The 11419-nt window shown below is 46.9% G+C and overlaps 1 protein-coding gene across 1 annotated transcript in view; it reads left to right on the forward strand.

Annotated features, from left to right (window-relative positions):
• Window positions 1-417: 417 nt before the first annotated feature.
• The window catches only part of PTCH1 (patched 1), a 62696-nt gene continuing 51694 nt past the window's right edge, over window positions 418-11419 (forward strand). Inside the window, exons 1-2 of the mRNA XM_062513062.1 lie at window positions 418-655; window positions 2193-2385. Coding sequence (XP_062369046.1) covers window positions 455-655; window positions 2193-2385 — 394 coding nt within the window. The 5' untranslated portion in view covers window positions 418-454. The remainder of the gene's footprint in view (window positions 656-2192; window positions 2386-11419) is intronic.

Below are 11419 nucleotides of genomic sequence, written 5' to 3' on the forward strand. Positions count from 1 at the left end.
CGCTGAGCGCCGCCGCGGACAGCGGCTTCCCGGAGGCAGCGGCGGCCGGCCGGAGTAGGCGATTTCAACGGGAGCGGAGGACAGCGCGGCGGCGGCCGGGGGATCCCGGGGGTCGCGCCCGCCCGTCCGCTCGCCCTCTCCGGGCGCGGGGAGCGGCCGCCTGCAGCTCGGGGTCCGCGCGCGATGTGGCAATGGGAGGCGCGGGGAGCGACTCGGCCGGAGCGGCCGCGGCGGCAGCCGCCGCCCCGCGCCCCGCGTGAGGCGGCCGCGCCGCATCAGCCCCAGCAGCAGCCCCGGCGGCGGCGGTGGCGGCAGCAGCAGCCCCCGCAGCAACAGCATCAGCCCGCGGCCCGCAGCGCCGCCAGCCCCCCGCGGCCCCGCCGCGCCCCCGGGGCCCCGGGCCCCTCCGCGGCAGCGCCAGCGGCAGCTCTCCCGTCCCGCCGGCGGCGGCAACATGGCCTCGGCCGGTAACGCGTCGGAGCCGGAGACCAGCAGCACCGCGGGCGGCGGAGGCCACCCCGGCCGGGCGGCGAGAAACGGCGGCGGGAGGCGGCGAAGGACTGGAGGGAATCGGCGCGCCGCGGCGCCCGACCGGGAGTATCTGCAGCGGCCAAGCTACTGCGATGCGGCTTTCGCCTTGGAGCAGATTTCAAAGGTGCATTCAATCTCTCACTCTTTTTTCCAGAGATACCCGCTAGTGGTAGTGCTGCTTTTTCCGCGGGGGAGGAGGAGGAGGGAGGTGGTGTGTTTTCTCGCGGGGGTGGAAGGAGGAGATGGAAACGAAACGGCCACCAATAAAATGCTGGGAAAAAGAGAGGGACGTCTGTGACTCTTCAGTGCGGGAGAGAGTGCCCTCCTTCCCTCCCTGCTCGCCTGTGCCTACCCTGGTGCGTGCCTGTGCTGCGGAGCACTTCTCCTCCTTAAACTTCCCGAAGTAGCCTCGGCTCCGTCCCGGCCTCCCGATGGCTAGCCCCAGGGCCGGTCTCCCGCTCCCCCTCTCCCTCTCTGCTTCCTTTCTGCTTCCCCATCCCCTTGTAGCGCCCTGCAACCTCGGCAACACCCGCTCCCGGCCGGAACAGGGAAGAAACCGGCCGGCCGGTTTCTTGGCAGAAGTTGGGCTTTTGTGAAGTTTTTCGCCGAGCGCCGAGACGGCGACTGCCCTCGGAGGACGGGGTCCCTCAGCAAAGAAGGCAGCGGTTTTCTCCCTTGCCCGGCAGTCGGAGAAGCAGCGAGGGCCGTAAACAAATTGCCACCTTAACCCTGCCGCGCTGGTCCCCGCGGAGGACTGGAGGTGCCGGCCCGGGCGGGGCGGGGGAACGGCCCCGGCCGCCAATCTCCGCCGGCCAAAAAATGTTCAAAGTAAACAGTCTCCAAAAGCTGCCTTGCTGCAGGGATGGTTTCACTTCAGGGAGCGGATTTCTAGGCTTTGTAAGAAGAGGGAAAGGGGAAGGAAAAAAAAAAAAAAACCATGTGGCTGCCCTCTTCCGTTCACAAATATTGTCGTAACTTACAGATGGCTGCTCTACTTCCTAATTCAGATCACACAGCGTCTCCAAACTCTATGGAAATGAATTACTGCAGATCTTACAGCGCTGCTCACCACGTGGGTCTTGCCTCAGCACCAAGCCCCTGCTAGGAGCTGGGAATGGGGGAAATGGCCACTGCTACCCACTATATGTCACACAATCCCCCCGCCTCTCCTCCCCAGGCAGTCTGGGGTTCCAAGAACAGGAAAAGGGACTTTTCTTTCTTGTGGGTGTTGAGGTTCATCGGAAGTGGCTCCTTCTTCCCTGGAGCCACGGGTCTTGCCAGCTCGAATGCTTCGCATCCCGAGCTGGTGGCGATGCCTCGGGCAAGAGAAGTATATGGTGGTGGGCAGCACAGGCGAGGGCCCGGGGACCGACACAGTGTTGTCACCACCAAACCCGCGTGTTGGTCTGGGGCAAGGATGGCTGCCACCAGGTACACCTTGTCCCTGTGTGCATGCTCGAGGGTGGCTGCTCGGCAGGGCCGCGGGGCCAAGGGCCCTGCTGGGAGGACGCCTGTTTGAGCTGTTGACGGAGCTCCATCCTTTCTCCGGGGACTGCGCCCCGAGGGACAGGAGCTGTCCCGCTCGTGGGAGGGCTGGGGGGCTCCCCCCACTAGTAGCGGCTGCCGCAGCCCCCACCTACTGACCTCTTCTTGCTTTGCAGGGGAAGGCGACGGGACGGAAAGCGCCGCTGTGGCTGCGAGCAAAGTTTCAGAGACTGTTGTTTAAACTGGGCTGTTACATTCAGAAAAACTGCGGGAAGTTTTTGGTTGTCGGCCTCCTGATATTTGGGGCTTTCGCTGTAGGATTAAGGGCAGCTAATCTCGAGACCAACGTGGAGGAACTGTGGGTGGAAGGTAAGTCCGGGGGCGGGGGGTGTGGGTGCCCCTGTTTTCTGCTGCCGTCGCTGCCCGGGGCCGCTCGGCATGCCCGGGAGGAGCGGCCGCCGGCGGGGAAGGCGGGAGGTTGTCGGGGCGGGAGGCGGGCGCTGCGCTGGGGCGCGCGGCCCCGGGCGGCGCGTACCACTTCTCCGCCCGCGGGGGGCCGCGGCCGCCAGGCCGTGCACTCGGCGGAGGGCCGCCGGGACAGCCCGTCTCCAGCCGCCCGTGCTTTCGCCTCTGCCCCGCCTCGCTGTGCGGAGGAGCTGCGGTCGACGGGTTTCCGCGTCCCCGCCGGCGGTGGGAAGCAGCAGGGCTGCCGGGAGGCGTCCCCGCCACCATTTTGGGAATGCGCGCGGCCGCGGCGGGGCGGGAGCCTGTGTGTGGTCCTGCGCTTGGACAGCTTTCAGCTGTGGGGAGCGCCGGGCTCAGCGCTGGAAAAAAATAGAAAGGAAAATAGAAAAGAGGAGGGAGAGAACGAGGAAAAAAAAAAGAAAAACAAAACAAAACAAAACAAAAAAACCCCACAAAACAAACAAACAAAAAACGTAAAAAACAAACAAACAAACCCCCCCCCCAAAAAACAAAAAAAGAAAAAAGAAACCCACGAATGCAAGGCAACCGAGGCGGAGCGCGGAGTGGGGCAGCCAGCCGGGCGGGGCACCCCGCACTGAGAGGCATGGCTCCAGGCTGCTGCGGGCTTGGGCTTTAGGTGTAATTCCTGGTGGGTTTTTCTTCTCTCTCTCTCTCTTTTATATATATATATACATATATATTTTTTTTTCCTGAGGGGAAAATACTGTTTATTAAAGATTACCTTCCCCCGTGAGCTGCTGGGTCTACGTGGAAACAGTTTCTTGACTACAGCAATTACTACTCTAGGTTTATGTCAAAGTAGCTTGCAGCAGAATTTGGCTTATGAAAGCTAATATGGGGGGCTGCATAAATAATCATTACTAAATAGCTCTCTGTATGTGTATATGTGGAAAAGCCAGTGCTGAGTGCAAACAAAGTCGGTGACTGTTCTGAAGGTGGTCCGTCCTGCCCGAGAGGTGAATTAGAGCAAATAGGGTCGGAGCCCATCCTCGCAGATGACAGTGGGGTCAGGATGGGTTTCACGGGTCATTTAGTAAGTGTTGGGTTTTTTCTGTTGTGGAAAATAATGACCTCTTTTGGTTCATGTAGTATAGTCCAGGAGCTCAAAATATAATGAGATCAGCTGCCAACAGTCCTGGCTGAGAAACAGAGCAATGCACTGCTGGGTCCCATCTGTAGGCAGAGGTGTGCAGTCAGAGTTTGCTCTGGTTGCTAACTACAGTTAATGGCACTACAGTCCCTTAAATGCTAATGCAAATGACTGTGAGTCTTGTTTTACTTCACTGTTAATTTTTCTTCTGAACTCACTATGATGAATTCATTAGTTGATTTTTGCTCTTAGGTATCTTTTCTTTGCTTTTCTGTGTTGGATAAATTGATATGTGATTGAGACTCCATCCCACATGCTCTACTGACATTTATTATCCTGATATTATGGGTGTTCACTTGCTTGGAGTGGTGATCCTATTCAATTAATGCCACCTGCTTTTTGTAGCCTTGTAATACCAAGAAATTACTTGCTGATGATGCCTCAGTGACTGACTTGTCAGTAAAAATGCAGTTCTCAAGGACAAAAAGTAGGTTTTGCAAAATAATTGCTTGGTTCAGTTGCTGCAATGGCCTCTTCTCGTGTCATTACTGTTATGAGGAAGGGGTGTGGGGGGAGAGTCTCTAGTATGGAATCTAATAGAAATTGATCTCTGAGGTTTTTGTGGCCAAGATGAATTCATAATGCAGCTAGTTTTTTGATAGAGTCGATCTATGTAATTTCACATCTATTTAGTTTAGATTTTTCATTAAAAATAAATTAAAACTCTGCATTTAGAAACCCTTGCATTTCAAAACTAACCAGCAAAGGCTAGGAGATTAAGGCGAAATAAAATATTATTGATTAAATTTAAGTTAATTTCTAGTTTCCCCATTCTTGCACTACAGGACTATTCACAGAAAAGAGCTTGCTAAAATGTGCTTTCTTGAGAGATGCTCTCTAAATGTTCTGCTTGTGAACCAGGGTGTTGCACAATTAAACCTAACAGATAGCAGTTGCATATTTTTGTTGCTGACTACACTCAGGAGTGCAGATTGGGAGTTTGAGATGGAAGAGAGATGGGAAGAGATAGCATAGAAAATGCTGTTCTTAAGCAGAAGTGCAAAGCAGCACCTAACTTGTTCTTCTGAACTTATATGCCAGTGGTCCTAATAGCTTTAAAGTACACTCCATAGAGGTTGATACAGTAAAGGACTCTTTAGATTGAGGTTTCTCAGAGCAGAAGCAGTGGCTGAATTGTCCTGTTTATTTAAAAGCTGTCTCACTTTACCTTTTGTTTACTAAGTTCAGATGAACTAGGCAGTGCTGGCCAAATATAGAATCATAGAATTGTTTAGGTTGGAAAAAATTTATAAGGTCATCAAATCCAACTGCTAACCCAGCACTGTTATGTTCAGCACTGAACCATGTCCTTAAATGTCACATCTAAACACCTTTTAAATACTTCCAGGTATGGTATTTTGGGGTGGCCTGGTTCAGTGCGTAATAGTCCTTTCTATGAAGAATTTTTTTTCAGTTGCCTACACCCTCCATTCAGGTAGCTGTAGAGAGGGGTGAGGTCATCCCAGGGGTGCTTTTCTCCAGGCTAAATTACCCCAGCTCCCTCAGCTGCTCCTCACAGGACTCGTGCTCCACTGCCCTTCTCTGGGCTTGCTCCAGCACCTCAATGTCTTGTAGCCAGGGGCCCAGAGCTGAGCACAGGATTCAAGGTGTGGCCTCACCAGTGCTGAGTACAGGGGGTGCAGTCACTGTCCTGCTCCTGCTGGCCACACTGTTGCTGATACAGGCCAGGATGTCACTGGCCTTCTTGCCACCTGGGCACAGTAGGCTCATGCTCAGCACTCCCAGGTCCTTTTCCTGGGGTAGCTTTCCAGCCACCCTTTCCCCAGTCTGTAGTGCTTCATGAAATGGTTGTGACCCAAGGGCAGGACCTGGTCCTTTATGTTGTTGTATGAACCTCATACTTTTGGCCTTGACCCATTGATCCAGACTGTACAGATCCCTCTGCAGAGCTCTCCTGTCCTCCTACAGATCGACACTCCCACCCAACTTGGTGTTATCTGGGAATAGACTGAGGGGGCACTTGAACCCCTCATCCAAATAATTGATAAAGATAGTAAATAGGACTCGTCCCCTCACTGAGCCGTGGTGAGCCCTTCCAGTGTCTGGCCACCAACTGGATGTAACTCTCTCTGGGCTGAGCCATCCAGCCAGTTTTTAACCCAGCAAACAATGCACCTGTCCAAACCATGAGCAGCCAGCATCTCGAGGACAATGCTATAGGAAACAATGTTCAAGGCATTATTAAAGTTTAAGTAGACAGTACACTTAGCCTTTTCCTTATCCACTAAGTCGCTGGAGAAGATAAGGTTGATCAAGCAGCACCTGCCTTTCACAACCCCATTCTGGCTAGGCCTGATCCCTGGGCTGTCTTGGATGTGCTGTGTAGATTCATATGTTACTTGAAATACACTTCAAGTAACAGTTTTGGTTTGCTACTGAACCTTTTTACAGTTATTACTGCTGAATATATTGGCAGTATTTATTTAAAGAGACAAATTTGATATGGTGTGTCTCTGAATACCATGGAACATAATGCAGCACTGAAGTTTACTGGAAGTAAATGATTGCTTTAAAACCATAACAGAACTAATTAATGAACAGAGAAGTGAACTTTGAATGAGTTTTAAGACCATGCACATTCCAAGTTAAATGATTAGTAGTCTGAGACTGCAGGTGTTATGGCTGAAATATTTACAAAATTCAGAAGCTCACCTGGTAGGCAAGCTTTCTGAGAGAGATCTTCAAGATGTCATTCTTTCAGATTCCCTGTAGTAGTCTTCCTTCTTCAGAATTTATGCTGGCATTCTTGGCCTTCTCCTAGCATCCTGATACCAAAGTGGCTTTCCTCTCAGCTTGTTTCTTGACACTAAGGGTTATAGCTTTTTTTGGGGGGAGGTTTATTTTAAACATAGTCCTCTTCTGGCTGCTGTTCAGAATACTGCAGTTATTACTCTGCGTCCCACAGTGGCTGTCTTGTAGACTTGCTCTCAGTAATTTTTGTCTGGGACAGATACATGTATCTTCTCAGCACATGAACAGATCTGTCATCCTTGTATAGGTACCTTTCTGCTGGGGGAGGTTGTCTGCTCGGGCAGGCAGATTCTGGACTGGCATTTTAATGGCAGTTCTGTTATTCAGCTTGAGTTGAACTGCTCTGTGTGGGTGTCCATGCACCCTGGAGTTGTGGAGACTGTTTCGCATCATTATACACTGTACACACAGAGAGGGGAAAAAAAGGCTTTGCATTGATTTCCTCGGTGACTGAATTTTGTTGGACACAGATGTGCTTTTAGAATCATCCATTCATAGCTAGAGAGTGCTCTGTATGGAAAAGAAATCATGCTCATAACTGGTTATGTTTATTTGCTACCACTCTTAATAGGCAGTCTAAGACCCGGTGTGTCAACAGCAGCCCCGTGTATAAATTCACAACCTCCACTTCTGAAAGAAGGTAGTTTTGTGGCTTCAGAGAAGGTTCTGTTAAACGAAGCTTGAAATTTGGCTATCGCAATGCCTTAAATCATGTTAATTGGAGCGGCTTATAATGGGAGAGATGGTCTAGTCTTGTGCTAATTCATTTCATGTCACCATTGTCTTGGGATTTTTTTCTCCTTATTTTTTTTTCATTAGTCGTCTTCCTTAAGTAGTCAAAGGTCTTGCTATTCTTTCCTTCCTCTTTTGCTTTCTTCACTTTTTGCACTAGCTGAAGCTCAGTCAAACTATTCCCTGCTTAAGTAGCCCTCTTCACAAAGGTTTGTGAAGCTTTGTGGGCTTGAACCAAACTCTAACATGCAGAGCTCCTTCTTTAAGCAAGTTTGAAGGAAGAGGGTGGATGGTGCGGATAGGTAGGACATCCTGCAGGGAATGCCTCAGAAGCTGCATAGTTCAGGTCAGGTATGTGGAACAAAGTGTGTTCTAATTGTAAGTGATTTAGGACTGAGTGTGTATAGCAGATATACTCTAAGTCAAGATTTGAGCGGTGTAGTATTATTTCCTTTCTCTCTTAAGGGAAAAAAGTCAGGTTACTCTATTGTACTTATGGCTGACCCTTCTTAAAATACATTAATCTACCCAGGCAACTTAAGAATGAAGTGAAAATGAGGAAAGTGTGTGAGTGATGCGGAAACCAGTATTATTTCCATATACTCTCAGTTTTCTTAGCCCAACAAGATTAAGTGCAGGTGGAGAGAAAAGTTGTTCGTAAGTTCTGCCTAAAGGCACCAGTTAACTTTACACTAGTTTTCTTTGGAGAAACAAAAAAGAATAGTAATAGAACAGATCTTTGTGAATTTGTTTTTTCGAGGAGACAGATTTATGTGAGTGGGCTGAAGTAACATGTTTGGTTTGAGTACAGTTAGCAGGTCTTGACCCAGTCAAGTATAATTCCTTTCTCCCACAAACACATGCATTTGTGGACAGCAGCAGGAGTGTTTTAGATATGCATGCTCCTGCATTGGCATGCTATAGATGACAGAAGTAACTCTGTTCTTCTGTCACAGTGGGTGTTGGAAGGCTCTCTGGCAGTGAAGACATTGTCTCTGATCACGTCACTGAATTAATTCGTTTCCTGTGAATCAGGTGATATAAGAGCTTACTTATGCTTGAATTCTTTCTTACACTGTGTTGCATTCCTCAGCACATACTGGAAGTTCATTGGAAGGTGTTTATCTGGAAAATTTCCAAGCCACTGTTTTGTCTGACTTCAGTATGATTATTTACTACATGTCCATTTTTCCACATGATAGCTGAAGGATGGTCATCTGAGCAACATGCTTATTTTAATGTTTACTGATAAAGCAGAAAAGTATTTCAGTCCATGCTACTGTTTTGAAAAAGACATCAAATTCTTATATTTACATCATATTTGTAGATAAGAACATCAGGGCAGTGGGTGTTATGCTGTTTTGAATTTGAGCTCCCTCTGTTTCTATGTGTTGAAAGTTGTTAGGAAAAGATGCTTAAAGATTTTACTTATATGGATATTTATTTGATTGTAATCTTTCAAGACCTTGCTATTAAATTTGAAATCACTGGAGACCTCTGTTAAGTTTGATCTTGAGGAGCATCCACATCATTGACTGGAGTTGGTGCTCCTTGATGAAAAGTTTGAACATAAAAAAATCCCTGCAGCTTCAATACATAAAATCCCTCTTTTATCTGCTGGAGTTTTAATGAAGGTGTTGCCTCTGACTGTTCTTTGGTCATTAACATGTAGAGGGTGAAATCCCGAATTTGCTGAATGTGGTGGCAGAACTTGGGATGACTTTAGTGTGATTGGGCCTTATCCATGTACAAAGTCAGAGCAGACCAGCAGTGTGCCCATGTGTTAACCTCTTCAGGGAAGGGAAAGAGAATAAATTCTCCTGTAGAATTGACACCCCTCTAAGCTGTAAGTGCATTGTTGTGTGGTTCCTTCTGCCTTTCAGACTTCAGAGGCGTTTAATTTATTCAAGGCTGGAGAAAATTAATCTTCATTGTTATTTCCAAACTTAATAGTATTGCCAATGCCCTGCCAGAATGTTCACTACAGATTGTTTCTTTCTCTGTTGGAGTGTGTGTTTAAACAGGGTGGTGCCTTGGCTATGCCATTGTCCTCTTCTTCTGAGCTTTGAGTGTCATCTTGTGGTCTGGGGATTTTGCCACTTGCAAACAGGGTTTGAAGTAATTTCTGTAGCTCTGAAGAGCTTGCGGATTTTGGCACAGAAGTCCTGGAGTGAAATAGAATAGTTGAAAGCAACATTGCTTTATTGCTGTTCCTCATGCTGCTGTTGCTGAGCAGGAGCAGGGCAAGGGTACATAAGCAAAAGAGCTGTAGGGCTGGCTGCTGCTGAAGTGGTGCAGTGTGGATGTGGTGGTGAATGGTTTGGGGCCTACTCACTGTCAGCTCTTGCCATCTGCTAAGTGGCCTGGCTTTATGTTTATTTACTTGTTTTTGTAGAGAACATGCCTTCTTTCCTCATTCATCAGCAACCAATAGGTTCAGAAGAGAATGAATTCTAAAAGCCAGGGGTGCTTAAGCTTGCTTTCAGCATAGAATGCATTAAGGTAAACCTGAGCTGCTCACCCTGGATCTGCTGATTTTAATTTTTTTTGTTTGTTTTTTTTTGTTTTTGTTTTTTTGTTTTTTTTTGTGGCACGAGGTGGTCCAGGACTTGCCATTACATAATATTTTCAGCAGTTCCCCAGGAAGTCATAATATGATGTAGCATATGCATGTAACAGTTCTTGACCACTCAATAAATTTAAAGGCTGTTTCATCCACGTGAATGTTGCACTTAGACATAACTGTTATGAGGCTCCAAAATATGACAGCTTCCAGATGTATTAACTGACTGATCCCTTTGTTTAGATTATGCACCACAGCTGATGCCTAGATTAGTGCTGGCTGGACAGAGCTATGGGAGATTTTTCTTGTTTCCACAATGCCATGTTTATATTTCAGTTGGATTTTTCCTTCAAAACTGACCTCCCTATGACCTATTGGAGCTATGTCCACTAGGGCGCTGGTTTTAATGTGTCTGCAACTACTTTCCTTTTGGTGTCTAATGGAACCATGTTCTCATTTTCATGCTCTTGGATTATTACACACAATCTTTTAAACTTAATTGTGAATGACCTGCTTCAACATATAAGAACCCAGGTAAAACCATGCTTATAAAATTCTTTGCCCCACAGCTGGCTTTTCTTCTGATTGGTTAAAACAGCATTTTGGTTATAGATCTTGTTGGTCTGTCACTTGTCAGTTTTCTTCTGTATATAGAATAAAGTTCAGTCCTTTGCACAGTGCTTTTTCTGTCTACAGATGACAGTGTGTATATATGTGGCTCTAGCTGCTCTATTTCAGAACTCAGCAGGATGTGGAGTGCAGAATTTTATCAAGAAGTGCATTCCTCTTTGTATATACTAAGCATTAATATGCATTTTCTCAGCCATTCTTATTTATCCTCTGTCTTATTTTTCTTCAGTATTTGAGCCTGTGGGTCTTTTAATTTCTGTGTTCTTTGCTGCCTTGTAGTATGCAGGAAGTCTTGCCCCATTTATGCTTGTGAGTTACTCTTCCTGAGAAAATCTGAAGAAATCAGTAAAACTTAAGTTCTGCATGACAGTTCTATAAGAAGAATGTAGTAACCTCAGAGTTCAGAAAAACAAAGGTGCACAACATTCATTAATATTTAAGAAACCATGCAATTTTCTACTGTTGATGTTTTGCTGGAGTGGAAGATTCCCAAGACAGTGCCTCATGACAGAAAACTCCGTGCTTTAAAGTGTGATATCTGTGCTGGGGATGCAGGCCATGTTACAATGGTCCCTTCATTTCTGTGCCTATGAATTCCACAGAACAGGAAAATATTTTACTACAGTTTTGCATAATCTGTGCTATTTTATTATGCACTCAGATGGTGCCAAATACAACTGATTAATACCATATACAATGAATTATATTCACCCTTGCTGTTAATTGAATGACTTTTGACTTGGAGTAGGTTTTCATAGTACAGTATAGTAAAAGTAGATGGAATTGAAAGGAGTAGCTTCTCATTCAAAATTTTAAAATAAAACATTTTTCTTTATTCCTTTTTGGTAGTGTAAACTTAGTTTCATATCTGTAAATACAATTTACTAGTTCTTGATTTTACTCTGTTGTTTTCATTTACTATCACCTCAGTTACTATAAACAGACTGTTTTTGGCAGCAGTAGAAGTTTCATGAGGTAAAAAGTTCTTTATGGAAACTGCTGACCATATACATGTTTTGATGTATGGAGAATTTTAATTTTGGTTTTTAGAATGAATGTCTTGGCTTTAA

This window comes from Cinclus cinclus, chromosome Z (assembly GCF_963662255.1).
Source record: "Cinclus cinclus chromosome Z, bCinCin1.1, whole genome shotgun sequence".
In the NCBI taxonomy this organism is placed as follows: Eukaryota; Metazoa; Chordata; class Aves; order Passeriformes; family Cinclidae; genus Cinclus; species Cinclus cinclus.